This window comes from Ziziphus jujuba, chromosome 9, assembly GCF_031755915.1.
Source record: "Ziziphus jujuba cultivar Dongzao chromosome 9, ASM3175591v1".
Lineage (NCBI taxonomy): Eukaryota > Viridiplantae > Streptophyta > Magnoliopsida > Rosales > Rhamnaceae > Ziziphus > Ziziphus jujuba.
The window spans coordinates 1,991,636-2,010,083 of record NC_083387.1 but is presented as its reverse complement, the minus strand read 5'-3'; the positions used below and the strand labels follow the sequence as shown (position 1 = coordinate 2,010,083).

The following is an 18,448-nucleotide window of genomic DNA, read 5'->3' as shown; positions in this document are numbered from 1 at the left end:
TTTTTTCATTTATTGGGGAAGGTGAATGGCATGTGTAGTAGACGTGTGTTACTTGTAAGAAATTAAGCAACTTAAAAAAAGAAAAAGTAAAGGTGAATGATTGTATGTAATATTTAAGAATGATATACTGATTGCTCTATATTTATATATTTATATGAGTTTTGTTATATGACAAATAATATTATTGTTCAGTAAAAATTATAAAATTATTAAATACATTATCTTTTATATATATTTAAATTGAAATATATTTTTATTACATACATCAATAAATTATATCTATTTTACCATTAATAAATTAAACTAAAAATCTAAATACACTGCAACCTGAGTTTTCCTAAATATCCTTAATAAATTAAAAGTTTTTTGTTTTTGCTTTTGTTTTTTTGTTTTTGTTTTTTTGTTTTATTTTTTGTTATTTTTTTGTGTGGTTAGAAACATTTAGGTTAAATAACCAAAAACAACCTCATTGGGGATTAAAAGGAGGCCACAACCTCTCGCTTCAGCGATAGCCAAAATATCATAAATCATTGGAGGAAGCTCACCTATGCATTTAAAAAAAAAAAAAAAAAGCACAAATCTTTCTGCAAATTAAGAACGCAAAACTTAGCCAGCATATCCACCAACTTGTTAGCCTCCCTAGCATACCATTTGATCTTTCAATAACGATCTTTAAATTTCTATCTTAGAACTAAGGAATTGTTTCCCAGAGGACCACACACGGTTCCTTTGACGAAGACAACTGCTTCACTACATCCAGGGCATCACTTCTCCCATATTCAATCTTGCCCAAAGCAAAATTAAGGGCAGTATCCAAAGCCCAGTTCAAGGGTTTGATGCTTACAACTGCTTCAGTTTTATCTTTTTCGTCCCACAGATTTTTGGGATTTTTTATTTTTGGAAATTTCAACAGTTCCCAAGGTTGAGAAAGTAAGAGTCAGAATAATTTCTTTTGCTCCCAAAATCCATGGCAAAAAAGAAATTTATTTTGCTCTTCCCGTCAAAGGATGCTAAGGATTGAGATGGCAAAGGATGCAAATTCCATGGTAGAGAAGAAGACTGAGGCGTTTAAGATATTTTATCAATGGATATTGTAAGAATATTAAAAAAATTATTAAAATTGTAATGTAATAGAAGTATCCAGTATTAGTAGGCAACATATTATTAATAAGCAACATATAATTATGTATTAATTTTTTATTCTAAAATTTTCATGTAAAAAAAAAAGAAAAAAAGAAAATCCTTTTGAACAATCATTTAAATGACCAAATGGCATATGTGTGTCACCATTGGTCAAATTTTTCAACATCTACATATAGTGTTGATAATCCTAAATTAATGAAAGCTTTCGTTGATGAAAAGTTATCAAGGGTCAAATAATTAGATTTAATATTTAATAGTGACAAGTTAGTGCTTCATTGGTGGGACAGAACAGAATATCCATTGGCCCGATATGGCTTCGCAACAATTTCTGTTTATTAATTTTCCAGATAAGACTGAGAATTAATTAATCATTTTTAGATGAGCTGGGAAAGGATGAACCATGTGAAATTATATACTTATGTAATATTTAATATTGTATTAAAAAAAAAAAAAACATTAACATTGAAGGAGGCAATTAATTTGTTTAAAAAAAATCATTTTTAGCTGAGGCGGTGAGGCTTTTTTACTCTGCTCAGTTCACTGTCACTCAACTTTCCTATATATCATATCATATATGCAATCTCTTTTACGACATTATCTCTCATGCCGTATATATCCTTATTCTCAATTGTACTTGTTTTTGAACTAATTCTGCTTCCCAATATCAAACAAGCATACTCTACTTTATTTGTGTTATATCTAAGCAAAACACTGCCACCAACAAAGACTTACTGACTTATTATTAGGAGTAACTGATATAATTCTGATTCAACTCGCCAACTCGTTCTGGATCTGAACCAACTGTTTTACCCTTCAAGAAGTCTGAGTACCAATGGGCAGAGAGCTTGGGATATCTTTTCAGGTTTGGATCCTCCATGTCAACGTAGTATAAACCATAGCCGGCATCATAGCCATCAAATAACTCGAACACATCCAACAACGACCATGTAAAATATCCCCTTGTGTTTGATCCATTCCTTTTCAAAATAAACATATAAAAGAAGAATTGAAATATGGAAAGCAATTGAATTGCTTGTATCTCAAATGGGTTTGTGTTAGATAAAGCCAGGGCGTATGATTATGAATTGCTTACCTCAAAGCATTGAGCACACCTTCTAGATATGCTTCCATGTATTTCACCCTTGGTGTGTCTTCTAACGATGAATTGTGTGGTGTTCTCAGACCTGAAAAAGGTATGCTCTCTTTTAAGTGTTTGTTACTTTTTAGAGGATTAAAAAGCCTTGTTAATTTCAAGATAGAGTTATATTGCAAATTAAAGAAAAAGTAAAATAGAATGACCATTTTCGTAAACGAAAACTGGTGGATTTCCATAAGCTTGTTTTAAGTACCCCAGCACTCCTTCTAGGGCCCAAGGAGTAATAGAGACCTGTGATTGAACAACACTAATTATGGCCGAACTGATGACTGAAAATGCCCCTATCTAATCAAGTTTCAAACTCTCACCTTAAATTCTGTCATGATCGATAGTCCTGCAGCCAAAAACAAAATAAAATGAGCGGGTTATGAATTCTCATTGCTTGGTGGAAACTTGTTAGTAAGTTTGTAATTATTTGTAAATACAAAAGATGTAAATTCAAAATATATATACCAATGAAGGTCACTGCTGCGTCTGCGGTGTAGTCTCTCTGTTGTACCACCAAACCGTTGGGGTTGTCTTTAACGTATATAGAGGAGTAATGTATTACTCCTATGAAGTCAAACGAACCCTTAACCAGTTTGGCCTCGGCTTTAGTGAAGGCTGGGATTCTTGAGCCTGCATTTTTCTTCATGATTTGGGGATAGTCTCCGTACACTAGGGGATCAAGAACCCTGCAACAGAATTGATATGTAAGAATATATATATATATATATATACAAGATGTGAAAGAAGACATAGAAGATATAGTTTACCAGCCAAGAAGGAAATCATTGGCTCTTTGTGTTGCAATGGCATCTTCCTTGGAGTCTGTGTATGGAATATACCAAAACGAATAGATGCAGAGGCCTACATATCCATTTTGCTTTTCCTGTTTCATTACAAATTTGCCTCCTCATACGCATAACGAGTAACAACACCATATGCTTCTGAATTCCATATATATAAAACGATTTGTACATATACATATATTAGAGCATAATTCGACCAAACAAACATACAAAGCACACCTGATACTTTTTTCTATAGAGATTAACAGCTGATGCATGAGCCAACAAGATATGATGAACTGCAATGTATGGCTCAGTTGAGGAATTGCCTCTTGTGCAGTTAAACATTCCAAATGGAGGAGAACATCGTTGAGGTGGCAGAAATCCAAAGTCATAACTTCCCTGGCCAAACACATTTGGTTCATTCACTGTACTCCAATACTTGACCCTATCCCCAAACTCTCTAAAGCACACATCAGCGTATACGCTGAAGTCTTTCCTGCATTCTCAAATGGACAGTTTGCCCCTATTTATGATCAATATTGAATCATTGATTAGCAAATAAAACCAGAAAAAAAAAAAAAAAAAAAGGTTGAGGCATATACGTACACAATTTCCCGACTAATCCATCCTCCATACTCATCTTCAAGTGTCTGTGGAAGATCATAATTAGATAATGCAACATGCGGTTGGATTCCTGCATAAGGAAGAGATAAAGAGGGCATCTTTTGGTTTAGAGAACGGAAAAGTTGTATACTTTCTGGCTTTGAAAGTGAAAATTTGCATAAGATTGCTATCTAATTAAGCAAACTACTTTTCACTTGTTTAGTTTGGGATGGAAATTTGGGGTTAACCATGGCTGAGAAGTTCATTAATCAGATTGTTGTAGTATTGCAGTCCCTTTGGGTTGACAGGTCCTCTGCCATCTGAAAAAGGAACATCAAAGGAAAACATATATAACAAGAATAATCAATTATAGTTTCTTTGTGTTATCTCTTACTTTTTGTTAAAAAATAAAAAAGAAAAAAAAAGAAAAAAGAAAAAATAAAAAAAGAGTTTAGTGTTAAGTGAAACATACTTGGGATGAGTCTTGACCATGAGATGGAAAATCTATAGGCTTCCAGGCCTATATCTGCCATGAGCTGAACATCTTCCTGTAGTTGTCGCATCAAAAAGCCATCAAAGTTTTTGTATGTTGGAAATACCATGGAATATAATATATTTTATTGGTTTTTTCCATTACCATACAACCACAAAGACAAAGAGGACTGATTGACCTGGTCCTGATCATATATACAAAGGAAATACCTTATACTTATGATATTGATCACAAGCTACATCCCCGGTCGCTCCGTGCACATTCCCTGAGAGGTTTAGCATTAGAAATTTAAGTACTATATATTGGAGCTTCAATTTCGATACTTTTGTTTGAAATTAACAAAGTAAACTAATCATTTTTCTTCAACACCTAACCATGTAATAGGTTATAACAATGCAAATGGGAAAAGGATAAAAAATAAAAAATACTAATTGGCGAGAAAATCACAATTAACAATAAACTGGTTAGTAAATTGTAAAATGAAAAGGAAGAAAATGAAAGGAAAATAAAAACAGAGAGACCAGCATGAGCGAAGGTATCCCAAATGCTTGGTGTTCTTCCATCTTCGTTTGCTGCTCCCTCCACCTTAAATTCACTTATACATATCAGTCTTCTCTTTCTTTCTTATATACATATATACACATCTGTATATCGGTGTATATATATATATATATATGTATGTATAACTTGGGATTTGAACTAACCTGATAAGCAGAGGTGCCAGAACCAAAAACAAAGTCAGACGGAAAGTCATTCCTGCTATATTTGTCACCACTGCAAATTTCCACAACTAGTGCTAAACTTATCCCAACAAGTTTGAGGAACCAAGGGTTTGACATTTGGGTGGAGCTTGGGGCAGAAGTGTTAGGATCTCATCTGGAGCTTCTTATATATAAATAATATACAATATTTGTTGTGCTCAATTTGAAACAACTTGTTTGCTGTGGGATTGTCAGCAATACCATATATTATTAATAATTTTTATTATTATTATATTTGTGCTGCTGAAAACATTTCAGGTATATGTTGGAATTTGGAACATAAGATCCAAACGAATAAAAATATACATTTTACACTTATCTCATGCAAATGAAATTTATAATCATAAAAAAATGTCATACCGATTTTTTTGTTTTTTGTTTTTTCAATCATTCGGTGATTTGAAATGTTTTATCGATTTGATAAAAAGAAGTATCAACTGAGACGGCAATAAGTTGTCTAGGAGAAAACAATAAATACTCCATAATGGTCAAATAACTTTGTTTTGTTTATCACAAAAAATTAAAAAAAAAAAAATTAATCATTGGTAGTGTTTAACAGATATATATAATACCTTTTTTGAACTTGTGGTATACTTTGGTGAATTTGGTGTTCCCAATGTGAACAAGCTGGCAGTTTTCTGTTTTTATTACATAAAGGATACAGCAAAACGCAGCCCTCACCGCACAAACTCTCTTATATAAAACTCAGGCTGGTCCTGGAATTTTGGGCTGCTTAGGCCTTTTTTTTTTCAATTTTTTTATTTTACATTTAAATATATTATTTTTTGTAAAAATAATAAAATTAATCAAAAATCAATAGAGGTTTAAATGTTAGTATTAATATTATAGACACGGTTTAATTTATTAATATATATACTAAATATATATATATATATATCATATTATTATTTAATTAATTTACATTTAAATATAACTTAACCTTTTTAAAAGTTTACTTATCCATTTTTATGTTATATTAATATGTTAATTAATTAAATAATTATATGTATATTAATATATTAATATTAATATATTAACATATATCAAAGTGTTCTAACCAAAAGATAGCTTGTGAATTGCATACCAATGTGCTCTGATGGCGGATTCTGAGTGCTTAATAAATAATGATTAACGTGTTTGTATGTCAGATAGCTAGAAGACAACAAATCAAATCTTAGTTTGGTTTGATTTCTCTCCTCTCTCCGGCTGATCTTAGAATAGCCCAATTTTCCGATCCATTTCAAGATCAAGAAAAGCAATTCTCAAATTGGGTCGTCCATGGTGAAGGCCTTTATAAGACAAATTTTCGTTGTATATGTCAGCCATGCCACACGAATAAAAAAAAAAAAAATGGATCTTTTATTGGTTCAGATTTGGACATATCAGAACTTGTAAGATGATCTTGAATTCATTGAACAAAGTCGATTGGTCATTGATCCATCAGTTGCACTTCTTTGAATAATCTCCATTGAAGAAGACAATAATATCAAAATCTTCAATTTTTTTTTCAACGTTATTTTCATTTTGGTTGGTAATGTTATTGACTTTTCAAATCCTTTTATCTTACAGGGTTTATCTTTTTTTATGCAGCTAGAGTGTATTATGACAACGAATATGGAAATTTTTTCTTCTTTACGTCATCCCAAAAGAAAACTTTGAAAAGAAAAAAATAGGACAAGCTGAAATAATACGGCACCAGACAAATTGACCAAACAATGCAAAATATAATTACATGCTTGAACTGTCAACAATGATCACGAGGCTCTTTTTTTCTCTGTCTGTTTTGCAGAAATTCCTCCACCAATCAAATTTCTTGGCAACATGAATTTTCCAACTTGTTATACATCCTTATTTTCTAATTTTCAATCCATAAAGATGAAACTAATGCTAAACTACTCTGTTATTTTAGTACACAATCGAACCGTATATATCACAAAAGTACCAGCTTGTTATTTTTACAATACTATACAGCATACACCAACTTGCCGTATAGAGACTCACTTGGAAGTAAACAATACATTTCTATCAAATTCACCTAGTCCTTCTGGATCTGAACCAACAGTTTTACCCTTTAAGAAGTCAGAATACCAATGAGCAGAGAGTTTGGGGTATCTTTTCAAGTCAGGATCCTCTATATCAACGTAGTATAAACCAAAGCTGGACTCAAAGGCATCAAATAACTCGAACGCATCTAAAAATGACCATGTGAAATACCCTCTTGTGTTTGATCCATTCCTTTCAAAACATTAAGAATACCAAAATTGAAAATTGAGCAACTAATTAAACGGTTTGTAATGTCACAAATGGGTGTCTAAGTTAGTCGACAAATCAAAGACATAGAGTGCATACCTCATTGCATTCAACACGCCCTCAATATAAGCTTCCATGTATTTCACCCTTGGTGTGTCCTCTACTGATGAATTGTGTAGCATTCGTTGACCTGAAAATAATCATGCTATCTTTATATATTATTTGTTGCTTTCAGAGTAGATTAAAGCCACATTAATGAATTCAAATACAGAATACAAAAAGAGGGAGTGAGAAAGACCATTCTCATAAATAAATATAGGTGGATTCCCATAGACTTGTTTCAAATACTCCAGCACTCCTTCTAGAGTCCAAGGTGTAATAGAAACCTGAATCAACAATGCTAATTCATTAGCCATACACTGAACTGACCAATGTGAACCTGTCATGCCAATAAATTTTTCTAACTCTCACCTCCAAGCTCGTCAAAAGATCTATATCTGCCAAAACCAAAAATGAGCTAGTTATATATCCCATTGAGAAGTGGAAAGATTCAGAATAAATCTATAGCAAGCAGCTATAATTGTAATATTATAAATGTGAATTTGCTTACCAACTAGCGTTGTGGCTGAGTCTGCATTGTAGTCTCTATGTTTCAATGCCAAGTTGCTAGATTTGTCACTGACATGAATAGCCATATAATGTATTACTCCTATAAAATCAAATGCACCCTTAACCAGTTTGGACTCTGCTTTTGTGAAGCTTGGAATTCTTGAACCCGCATTTTCCTTCATTATACGTGGATAGTCCCCAAATATCAATGGATCAAGAAACCTGCATTAAAAAAAAGGAAGAAGAAGAAGCTAAAGCTTTATTTATAAGTGTTCATTTTATCAGACATACAGTACTACAATATAAAATTATATCAACAAATGGAATCAAAATTGGAGTTTCAACTGCTAACAAATAAGTATCCCTTGTTGGACAAAATTTGACGTACATTAAAACAAGTAAAACCATATACAACATATCAAAGAAGATGGCTTAGGGATGTAGTTTACCAGCCAATAAGGAAATCATTGGCACGTTGAGTTGCCAAGGCATCTTCTTTCGAGTCTGTGAAAGGAATGTAAAAAAACGTATATATGCATAGCCCTATAAATCCATGTTGCTTTTCCTGTTTCATAACAAATTAACTCAAATATTTTCCTTTCTCCATTATAGAATACCAGTTAGTTTTCTCATAACTGAAACTATACAATGTTGAGTTCCATAAAAAACAGATACAAGAATAATTTAACAGGCTTGATTGGAAAAGTTCAAGAATACCTGATAATTTTTCCTATACAACTTTACAGTTGATGCATGAGCCAACAAGATATGATGAGCTGCCATATATGGTTCGATAGAGGAATTGCCTCTGGTGCAGTTTATCTTTCCAAACGGAGGAGAACATCTTTGAGGTGGTGTGTCGCCTGCGTCATAACCTCCTATGAGATACACATTTGGCTCATTCACTGTACTCCAATACTGGACTCTATCACCAAACTCTCTGAAGCACACATCCGCATACACTGTGAAGTCTCTCCTGCAATATTCACATATAAACAGTTCCACCTAATTTAGCATTTGGACTCGAAATTTACCTGAGCAATGACTAATATATAAAACTAGAAAAGAGAGGTATAGGTGTATACACAATTTTTTGACTAACCCATCCTCCATACTCATCTTCAAGTGCTTGTGGAAGATCAAAATTGAATAATGAAACATGTGGTTGGATTCCTGTTCCATGAAGAAAAAACAACCACGAGTAGGTAGTTTTTGGTTAGTGATTCTAAAGTGCTGTTTTCCACTTTACAATTGAAGAATTATTTAACAGAAAATGCTAATTGATTAAGCAAAGTATTTAAGCTTCATTCAAGGTGGAAGTCTGGGTTTAAACCATAGCTGAGCAGTTCATTGATGAGATTGTTGTAGAATTGTAAACCCTTTGGATTGACAGGACCTCTTCCATCTGGAAAATTGAAAGAGTAACATCATGAAAAAATATAGCAGGAACAACAACCAATTGATATCGTTTGTGTTTTTAATTTCATTATGTTAATAATATGAATGTTAATGATAAATTAACATACTTGGGATGAGTCTTGACCATGAAATGGAAAATCTATAGGCCTCCAGGCCCATATCCGCCATGAGTTTTACATCCTCCTGCAGTATGATTAGATGGATCAAAAGGTTGACTTTTTTTCTTTTTTGTCTGTGAATTTTACAGATCAATTACATGGTAATACCTTATATTTATTATAGTGATCGCAAGCTATGTCTCCGGTGGCTCCGCCTGCACGACCTGTAAAACCAAAATGGGAAAGTTGACCATTTGTTGTATCAAACAACTTCATTAATCAAGTAATTAAAACTAATAAATCATTTCATCAACCATTTATAATTATAACATATGAAAAAGGTAAAAAAGAAATAAATCAGCAACAGCGAATCAGAACTGGATGATTAATGAGCTCCCCAAAATATATATATATATATATATCAAATATTGATGTAAAAGAAATATGAAGAAAGAAAAAAAAAACAGAGACCAGCATGAGCGAATGTATCCCAGATGCTTGGCGTTCTGCCATCTTCGTTTGTTGCTCCCTCCACCTTCCATAATCATACGCATTTCAGTCTTCTTTATCTAATTCTAGTATATAATTAAAAGTATTAAATTATTTTTTGGTTAAAAATATACCTGGTAAGCAGAGGTTCCTGAACCAAAAACGAAGTTAGGCGGAAAATCATCCCTGCTGTATTTTTCGCCATTGCAGACTCCAAGTCCTGCCAAGCTTATCAAAAGCAGCTGGATGAACAAAAAGTTTGACATTGATGCAGATGGGGAGGTGAGTTTGTGCCTGTGGAGGTTTTTTCTTCAAGATTAGCTCTTTTTTTTTTCTTTTTTTTTTTTTTTTTTTGGGTGAGTTTTTCTTTGTATCTGAAAGTGGAAGATCTCCATATTTTAGTATTAGTTTATTTGTGGGTGTGGAAATCGCTATTAAAGAAAAGAATTAATATATTTGTGACGACGCTACTGTTGGTTTTTTTATCATTCATTTTTTTTTTTTTTGTTTTTTGTTTTTTGGGAGTTAGGAAACAACTGGCTTAAATTTTTAAAACAAGAAGCGCCTTTTAACGACAAACACGATAAGGAAGTAGAATAAAATATTCGGTTCAAAGCTATCAAAGATTGAAAACCTACAAGCTAGTATTCCTCCTCTGATCTTCAAAAAAGCTCAAAATATATGTGCTATAAGCATGGTATAAAGTCAGATACAGACTTATAGACATTACCGAAGAAATCCCAAAGCAACAAGCAGAGTTGACTCTGTTTTTTTTAATTTTCCTAATTAGGATTTATATTATTTATACGAGTATTTACCAAGTTAAAAAAATATCCCAATATTTTGGGCAAAATTAGTAAGACTGAACGCACTAATTTAAAATCTCATTGTTGAATCTTATTTATTTAAAGTCAATATATAGAAATAACACTCAGCTCTGAACTTTGGTTTCCATAGCAAAAAGAAGATGGACTCTGTTTTTCTGAAGTCTTTCAACAAAATACCACCACAATACTTTTACATTATACACTAAACTTAATTACTGGAAGGAGACCAACTTGGGAGTAACTGATACAAGTCCTTTTGATCCTGAACCAACGGTTTTACCCTTTAAGAAGTCAGAATACCAATGAGCGGAGAGTTTTGGGTATCTTTTCATTTCTGGATCCTCCATATCAACGTAGTGTAACCCATAGCTGGACTTATAGCCATCAAGTAGCTCAAATGCATCTAAGAATGACCATGTGAAATACCCTCTTGTGTCCGATCCACTCCTATTCAAAACATTCAAAAATATAACAAAAATGAAAAATTCACCAACTCAAAGCTTTGTAATCTGACAAAATGAGTGTCTAAGTTTAGACAAAGCAAAATGAATGCATACCTCAATGCGTTCAACAGACCTTCGATATAAGCTTCCATATATTTCACCCTCGGTGTATCCTCTAGTGATGAATTGTGTAGCATTCGTTGACCTGAAAAAAGCCATGCCATCTTACTTATACTTTTTTCCTTTCAGAGGAGAATAAAGTCATGTTGATTTCATGATTGAATTCTCATACAAAATACAGAAAGAGAAAGTGAAAAAGACCATTCTCATAAATAAATATAGGTGGATTCCCATAAACTTCCTTCAAATACTTGAGCACTCCTTCTAGAGTCCAAGGTGTAATGAAAACCTGAATCAACAATGCTAATTCATTAGCCATACACTGAACTGAACAACTGACCAATGTAAACTTGATATCGCAATCAATTTTTCTAACTCTTACCTCCAAGCTCATCAAACGTTTTGTATCTGCCAAAAAAAGAAAAGTTGTATATTCATTGCAAAGTGGAAAGGTACTTTTATTACTATAATTGTAATATCATATATGTAATTCGCGTACCAACTGGTGTTGTTGCTGAGTCTGCTAAGTAGTCTCTATGTTCTAATGCCATGTTGCTAGAGTTGTCACCAACATGCATAGCCATATAATGATTTACTCCTATAAAATCAAATGCACCCTTAACTATTTTGGACTCTGCTTTTGTGAATCTTGGAATTCTGGAGCCTGCATTTTCCTTCATTATTCGGGGATACTCTCCGAACACCAGTGGATCAAGAAACCTGCAATAAAAATGATAGTCAATACATAAGCTATATATATGTTCATTCACCAAAAATCACATAGCTAAAATGTTGGACAATATCATCAAATGGAATAATAGTTGGCACTTTAACCTGCTAAAAGATATAGTAGAACTTGTAATAAGTAACAAGTATCCCTTTTTTTGGAAAAAAAAAAAAAAAAAAATCAGAGACGTTAAGGTACAGCAATATAGAAAAAACCAAAGATGATGGCTAAGACAGAGACGTAGTTTAATTACCAGCCAATAAGGAAATCATTGGCACGTTGAGTTGCCAAGGCATCTTCTTTTGAGTCTGTAAGAGGAATGTACAAAAACGCATAGATGCATAGCCCTATAAATCCACGTTGCTTTTCCTGTTTCATGGCAAATTAAAATGTTCCATTATACTAGTTAGTTTTCTCATAATTAAAAGTATATGATTCTGAGTTGAAGAATACCTGATATTTTTCCCTATACAATCTTACAGCCGATGCATGAGCCAACAAGATATGATGAGCTGCTAAGTATGGTTCGGTAGAGGAATTGCCTCTGGTGCAGTTTACCTTTCCAAACGGAGGCGAGCATCGTTGAGGCGGTGTATCTCCTGCATCATAACCTCCCAGAGCATACACATTTGGCTCATTCACAGTACTCCAATACTGAACTCTATCACCAAACTCTCTGAAGCACACATCTGCATACACAGTGAAGTCTTTCCTGTGACACAGATCCACATATAATTTACCATTAATGGACTGGGAACTATACTCAAGAACAATGCAACAAGTGGAAGATCAAAAAGTTGAATAAATTTAGGCACATTACACAATTTTTCGTCTAATCCATCCTCCATACTTATCTTCAAGTGCCTGTGGTAGATCAAAATTGAATAATGCAACATGTGGTTGAATTCCTGCTCCATGAAGAAACAACGACACAAATATTGTGTATATACAGGCAACTTTTGGTTAGTGATATTAAAAAGTACTTTAAAGAAAAATGCTAATTGATTAAACAAACTATATATTTTAGCTTTGATTAAGGTGGAATTCAACCATGACTGAGCAGTTCATTGATAAGACTGTTGTAGAATTGTAAGCCCTTTGGGCTGACAGGACCTCTTCCATCTGGAAAATTTGAAGATAACATCATGGAAAATGTAACCAGAACAATCAATCGATAGTTTGTGTTCTATTTTTTATTGTGTTACAAATTATATGAGCTAATGATAAGCTAACATACTTGGGATGAGTCTTGACCATGAAATGGAAAATCTATAGGCCTCCAGGCCTATGTTAGCCATGAGTTGTACATCCTCCTGCAGTATTAGTTGCAAATTAAACTTTATTTATATAAATATATATATTTTATATTTTATGTTTAAAAATATCAATGTCATTATCTTTATTCATTCATGTACATTGAAATACCTTATATTTATGATAGTGATCACAAGCTATGTCTCCAGTGGCTCCCCCGGCACCGCCTGAAATCCCAAATAGGAAAGTTTTTTTTTTTAGTCTTTTAATTCTCTGACCCATTTCTCGCATTAATAAGTTTGTTAATGTAATTAAGAGTAATTAATCATTTTTCATTAACACTCATGAAGCTAGCTAGCTGAAGTAAACAGAGACCAGCATGAGTGAAGGTATCCCAGATGCTTGGTGTTCTCCCATCTTCCATTGCTGCTCCCTCCACCTTTCATGTTATAAACATTTCAGTCTTAATTTCTCAGATAATCAAGATGTTAAATATAATAGTATTAGAGTAAATAAATACACCTGATAAGCAGAGGTTCCGGAACCAAAAATGAAGTTAGTCGGAAAGTCATCTCTGCTATATTTACCACCATTGCAGACTCCTACTATTCCTCCTGCTATTGCTAAACTTACCACAAGAAGCTGCAAGAACGAGGGGCTTGACATTCTGATGGAGATGGGAAAGAGAGTCTGTGTATGTGACTTAGAGAAGTAACAAAGAAAAAAGAAACCAAAAAAAAAAAAGAAGAATATCTGTCTGTACTTAGAAGAATCTATCTACCTGTTACAACTTGCAACACGAGTAAAATGCAACAGTTAAAGTAATGTTGACTCCATTACCAAATCACTCACACATATAAATGGAATGTTTTGGATTCATAACTCTTAGAAGAATGGAGAAATATTATAAATGATAAAAAAGATGAAAAAATTAAAAATAAAACGTAGCAGTAATGTCAGCATGACATGTCGCACGATCATAAATTTATAGACATCTTTGGTCAGACATCTGTTATAACAACATATTGTTGAGTTGGTATGCTGGGGTTATGAGGTGGCATTAGTAGGTTCTTTTTCTTTTTTTACTAAATATATTAGTTGCAGTGTTTCAGTGTTATATATTCGTCACAAAGTGATTGGTTTTTTAACATTTTTTTTTTAGAATTAAAAATGGTTGCCCTTTATACATCGAAAAGCCAATTGGTAACGACAAGGTAAAGATAATTTTTTTTTTTTATTTACAATAGTTTTATCTTTTATTTTGATGTTTTAAATTCACAACTAATCAATTATAGACATAAATAATTTAATAATTAAGTCAACTTTATTTAACAATAGAGTAAAAATAATTTGAAAAGAGAGATCCTGTAAGGATATAACCAAAAAAAAAAAAAAAAAAGCTGAAATATATTAATGTCACAAATTGTATCTATAATGATCAGTTTTTTTTTTTTTTTTTTGGTTTTTTTGTTCATTTGTATGAGCCATAAAGCTTGAAAATCGCTTAGACTAAAGTTTTCAATCGTGCAATGAATAGGGTGCATTCATGCGAACGTGATTATTGGTTTTTTTTTTTTTTTTTGGTTGGTTTTATGTTATTTTATTTTAATTGTTATTTATTTTTTTTAAAGAAGGAAGAATTTTAGTACCAAACTTGAATCAGAAAATCTAAATTATCATCAATCATTGCTATTTTATATGTATGTACGTGTTGTTTTAGGAAATGCACTCTTGTCTGTCGTGGACTTTATTATGCAGGCATATTTAATTATGGAACATTTTCTGTTCCTCGCCGCAAGGACAACCTGTTAAATTGCATGCAGGACTGGCCCTTTTTTTTTTTTTTTTTAATTTTTTTATCTTCTTATTTATTATTATTTTTTCTGACTACATGCAGGAGTTGCTTTTGGATTTGAAATCTGAAGGTTAATTGGTAGAGTACCATATGTAATTAATTAGGAATGCAAAAACCCAACTAAGAATATTTTTTAATTTCTTGGTTGGATAAATTAGACTTAGTTCCGAGTTCTGGCAACAAGCCGACTAGACTCTGTGTTTGTGATGTTCCTAATTAAGTTAATTAGTATTTAACTAATGACACGAGCTAGAGATTAACTATTGCGTACGAAGTTCCATTTGCTTTTTTCTAAACATATTAACAATTTGAAAAATAGAGCTAAATCTTTCTCTTTTTTTAAAAAAAAAAAAAAAAAAAAAGCTTCAAACTAAATCTGTTTATTTATTCTCTAATTAAAATTTTTTTTAATAAAAAGCTTCTATCCTTTAGAGGCAAAATAATAAGAATTAAATTTTTAAATTTAAAATCTAACATTTATAATATTTGATATTTTTTAAGAAAAATTTAAGAAGTGGAAGAAAAATGAGTGAAATGAGTCATCACATTATGTTGCCACATACGTATTTTAGATGAGTGAATGAGAAAGATAGTATGGCTTTGCGACTTCATTTACTGCTGCATCTAAAGAGAAGTTTCTTCCCCTTCAAGAAATTAGAGTACCAAATTGCAGAGAGCTTGGGATATCTTTTCAAGTCTGGATCATCCAAATCAACATAGTATAGGCCAAAGCTCACCTCATTCCCACCAAACAACTCCACTATATCTAGGAAGGACCATGCAAAATACCCTCTCGTATTTGATCCATTTCTTAGAAAATATATTAAATTAATTTTATTAAAAGATCAATTTGGATAAACAAAACCCAGTATGGATCTACTCTGTATATAATGTAGTAGAAGGAAGAACAGACCATTTTCATAGATGTATATGGAAGGGTTGCCATAAACTTCCTTGATATACTCTAGCAAGCTTCTCAGACCCCATGGTGCAATAGAAAATTGAATCAAATAAAATAAAATAAAAATAAAGAAAGAGATATTGTTAATATTAGCAGTAGTGTCATCAACTAATACAAGTAGCCAGCTAGCAAAAATAAAATCAAATTTCAAATCTTACTGGAGATGTTGATGAGCCCGGATCTAGAAAATTTCTCAAACATTTCCCAAATCATAAAACTCAAGTTGTTAGTAGAGAAGATCTAAACAATATTATATGGTAAAACTTTTAAGTGTAAGAAAATGAAGCATACAGTTTATGGTTGCTGCAACATCTGCACTAAAATCTCGTGGTTGCACCTCGAGACTCTCAGGGTTGTCTTCTCCTGTTGCATTGCTGTAATATAACACCCCTACGAAGTCAAATGAACCCTTTATCAGTTTGTACTCATAATTTGTGAAAGCTGCGAGTCTTGAGCCTGCATTTCTTTTCATGGTTTCGGGATAGTCTCCAAACACCAGGGGATCTAAGAATCTGTAATGTAATATTCCCATCAAGTTGATCAAAAGGAAGAAAAGAAACAGAGTAAAGAAAATCCAAATTAATATAAAAGCAACCAAAGAGAATGGAAATTTGGGATTCCAATTGACCTGATTAAACAAATTATTGTTTAAGAAACTGAATACAACTATTTGATTAGGTTTGAACCTGGTTTACATGATAATCAAGGAGTCTAAACTTACAAAACAGATTTGAGATGAATATTATATAATTGAGATAAGAAGGGAGAAAGAAAAAAAAGTTGTTATCAACCATCCAAAATAGAAATCATTGAGCCTCTGAACTTCAATCTTGTCTTCTTTAGAATCTGTCACAGGAATAGTTGCGAAGGTATAGAGAATAAAACCGATGAATCCATGCTGCTTATTCTGCATCACAAACTCAACAATCGTTTGTTTCCAAATTTCTACCTAGAAGGACTAATAAGCAGACACCACATTGCCCTTATCAACATGGATATAGGACAACAAGCTTGTTTTTCTTAATCATTCAAATCAAGATATTAGCATAGTATTGAGTAGCATAGACAATATTAATTAAACTAGCACGTAGAAAATATGTATTTTACCTGATATTTTGCCTATACAAGCTTACGGTTGATGCATGAGCCAGCAAGATATTATGAGCTACTAGGTGAGGTTCTAATGTGGAGTTGCCTCTGGTGCAGTTCAGTGATTCAAATGGAGGAGAACATCTCTGGGGTGGTGTAACCCCTACATCATAACCTCCATAGGCAAACACATTAGCCTCATTTACAGTAGTCCAATACAAAACCCTATCACCAAATTCTCTAAAGCACACATCTGCATATGCTATGAAGTCTCCCCTCCATTCGCATAGGCAATTAACTCCAGAGTTTTTTTTACCACTTTCATACACAGTAAAAGATAATGAAAATTACAACTTATTTTAGAAAAGGAGATAAAGAAAAGAAAACGATGATATAGTCCTTTCAGTGAACATACACAATCTTGTGATTGGCCCGTCCACCATACTCGTCATCAAGCGTCTGTGGAAGATCGTTATGATGTAACGTAATATGTGGTTGAATTCCTGCTCATCCAGTAAAATATGTAGCTGTATTTTAGAAGCACTATTTTCAGGTATGGGAGAATAAATTATATCTATTGAAATGTTAATAAAATTTCTAGCTATAAGATGTAGTTACTAGGCAAATTTGGTTTTAACCATGGGAGATTAGTTGTAATATTGCAATATTGCAAACCCTTTGGATTGACTGGTCCTCTTCCTTCTGAAAAATAACATCAAGTATCAAAGCATAAAAAAGAAGACATGCATACAAAAAGCTATATATGTATCAGATGGCTTGGTATAGCTATACTACTTGGAATAAGTCTTGACCATGAGATGGAAAATTTAAAAGCATCCAGCCCTGTATCCACCATGAGTTGCACATCTTCCTGTAATAACTCATCACCAAAATCGAGCAAGAATTGGAGATAATATATGTTGGTCAAAATTAAGGTTTAATTTGAAATAATAACCTGATATGCAGAAGTCCCAGAACCAAAAACAAAGTTTGCTGGAAAGTCATCCCTGTTATATTTACCACCACGGCAAAGTCCTACTCCTGCTAAACTTATCATAGTAAGTTTCAAGAACCAGTGGTTTGACATTTCAATGGAGATTGGGAGGAGAGTTCTTTGTCTATAGAGCTTTTTGTAATAGTATTTTCCGTGCCCAAATTCAAATACCTTATTATGTAGCTGTGTGATGGACATCACACACACACATATATATATTATGTTATAACTAATTATCATTTTTGTATTTGTGGCTGATAACAATTTGTGGCTTTTTGTTGGAATACGATCCAAATTAACAAAACAAATATATACTTTCAGCTACCTCAATTTACTAAATTTAAGATTATAAGTATTGTTTTGAATTTGGATTATATAGAAAAA

At 32.7% G+C, this 18,448-nt stretch overlaps 4 protein-coding genes across 6 annotated transcripts; all 4 read right to left on the bottom strand.

The window, feature by feature from the left end:
* Window positions 1-1,622: 1,622 nt before the first annotated feature.
* Window positions 1,623-5,656, bottom strand: LOC107426268 (beta-glucosidase 11). Of its 2 annotated transcripts, XM_060820289.1 has the most exons (14): window positions 5,502-5,656; window positions 4,873-5,109; window positions 4,690-4,753; window positions 4,378-4,433; window positions 4,148-4,223; window positions 3,924-3,995; window positions 3,679-3,766; window positions 3,310-3,568; window positions 3,055-3,170; window positions 2,753-2,973; window positions 2,608-2,633; window positions 2,443-2,530; window positions 2,237-2,327; window positions 1,623-2,120 (listed from the first exon to the last, which is right to left on the bottom strand). In XM_060820289.1, exons 2-14 carry the CDS (start codon window positions 5,005-5,007, stop codon window positions 1,886-1,888), a joined length of 1,527 nt encoding a protein of 508 aa, XP_060676272.1. In that variant the 5' UTR covers window positions 5,008-5,109; window positions 5,502-5,656; the 3' UTR covers window positions 1,623-1,885. The 2 variants fall into 2 exon arrangements, with proteins under 2 accessions (XP_060676272.1, XP_015891874.2); XM_016036388.4 differs by having other exon boundaries at window positions 4,873-5,630.
* A 977-nt stretch (window positions 5,657-6,633) lies between these two features.
* Window positions 6,634-10,466, bottom strand: LOC132799150 (beta-glucosidase 11-like). 2 transcript variants are annotated; one of them, XM_048480921.2, is made up of 13 exons: window positions 9,929-10,466; window positions 9,777-9,840; window positions 9,474-9,529; window positions 9,315-9,390; window positions 9,122-9,193; window positions 8,874-8,961; window positions 8,506-8,764; window positions 8,238-8,353; window positions 7,790-8,010; window positions 7,651-7,676; window positions 7,478-7,565; window positions 7,279-7,369; window positions 6,634-7,164 (listed from the first exon to the last, which is right to left on the bottom strand). In XM_048480921.2, exons 1-13 carry the CDS (start codon window positions 10,058-10,060, stop codon window positions 6,927-6,929), a joined length of 1,527 nt encoding a protein of 508 aa, XP_048336878.1. In that variant the 5' UTR covers window positions 10,061-10,466; the 3' UTR covers window positions 6,634-6,926. The 2 variants fall into 2 exon arrangements, with proteins under 2 accessions (XP_048336878.1, XP_060676273.1); XM_060820290.1 differs by lacking the exon at window positions 9,777-9,840 and having other exon boundaries at window positions 9,929-10,055.
* A 200-nt stretch (window positions 10,467-10,666) lies between these two features.
* Window positions 10,667-13,937, bottom strand: LOC107426253 (beta-glucosidase 11-like). The gene is made up of 13 exons (XM_048480936.2): window positions 13,688-13,937; window positions 13,541-13,604; window positions 13,337-13,392; window positions 13,149-13,224; window positions 12,962-13,033; window positions 12,732-12,819; window positions 12,365-12,623; window positions 12,165-12,280; window positions 11,684-11,904; window positions 11,567-11,592; window positions 11,386-11,473; window positions 11,179-11,269; window positions 10,667-11,068 (listed from the first exon to the last, which is right to left on the bottom strand). The coding sequence occupies exons 1-13, from the start codon at window positions 13,829-13,831 to the stop codon at window positions 10,834-10,836; spliced, it is 1,536 nt and encodes a 511-aa protein (XP_048336893.2). The 5' UTR covers window positions 13,832-13,937; the 3' UTR covers window positions 10,667-10,833.
* Window positions 13,938-16,047: 2,110 nt separating this feature from the next.
* On the bottom strand, window positions 16,048-18,448 carry LOC107426252 (beta-glucosidase 11). Its single transcript, XM_025077689.3, is given in 7 exon segments — window positions 16,048-16,493; window positions 17,089-17,388; window positions 17,486-17,573; window positions 17,709-17,734; window positions 17,736-17,772; window positions 17,866-17,941; window positions 18,026-18,448. Coding segments are annotated over 7 exon segments (1,068 nt in total). The 5' UTR covers window positions 18,305-18,448; the 3' UTR covers window positions 16,048-16,231.

What these genes read in the sequence shown, in the direction of transcription:
- LOC107426268 (XM_060820289.1), bottom strand. Translation starts at nt 5,007, where the DNA reads ATGTCAAACCCTTGGTTCCTCAAACTTGTTGGGATAAGTTTAGCACTA. An exon ending in TGGATTAGTCGGGAAATTGT is followed by an intron (nt 3,569 to 3,678) that starts GTACGTATATGC and finishes TTGAGAATGCAG; the next exon opens with GAAAGACTTCAGCGTATACG. An exon ending in AATGATTTCCTTCTTGGCTG is followed by an intron (nt 2,974 to 3,054) that starts GTAAACTATATC and finishes ATTCTGTTGCAG; the next exon opens with GGTTCTTGATCCCCTAGTGT.
- LOC132799150 (XM_048480921.2), bottom strand. Translation starts at nt 10,060, where the DNA reads ATGTCAAACTTTTTGTTCATCCAGCTGCTTTTGATAAGCTTGGCAGGA. An exon ending in AATGATTTCCTTATTGGCTG is followed by an intron (nt 8,011 to 8,237) that starts GTAAACTACATC and finishes TTTTTAATGCAG; the next exon opens with GTTTCTTGATCCATTGATAT. An exon ending in CTCAGCCACAACGCTAGTTG is followed by an intron (nt 7,677 to 7,789) that starts GTAAGCAAATTC and finishes TGGTTTTGGCAG; the next exon opens with ATATAGATCTTTTGACGAGC.
- LOC107426253 (XM_048480936.2), bottom strand. Translation starts at nt 13,831, where the DNA reads ATGTCAAGCCCCTCGTTCTTGCAGCTTCTTGTGGTAAGTTTAGCAATA. An exon ending in CCGGAACCTCTGCTTATCAG is followed by an intron (nt 13,605 to 13,687) that starts GTGTATTTATTT and finishes ATAACATGAAAG; the next exon opens with GTGGAGGGAGCAGCAATGGA. An exon ending in GGATACCTTCACTCATGCTG is followed by an intron (nt 13,393 to 13,540) that starts GTCTCTGTTTAC and finishes TTGGGATTTCAG; the next exon opens with GCGGTGCCGGGGGAGCCACT.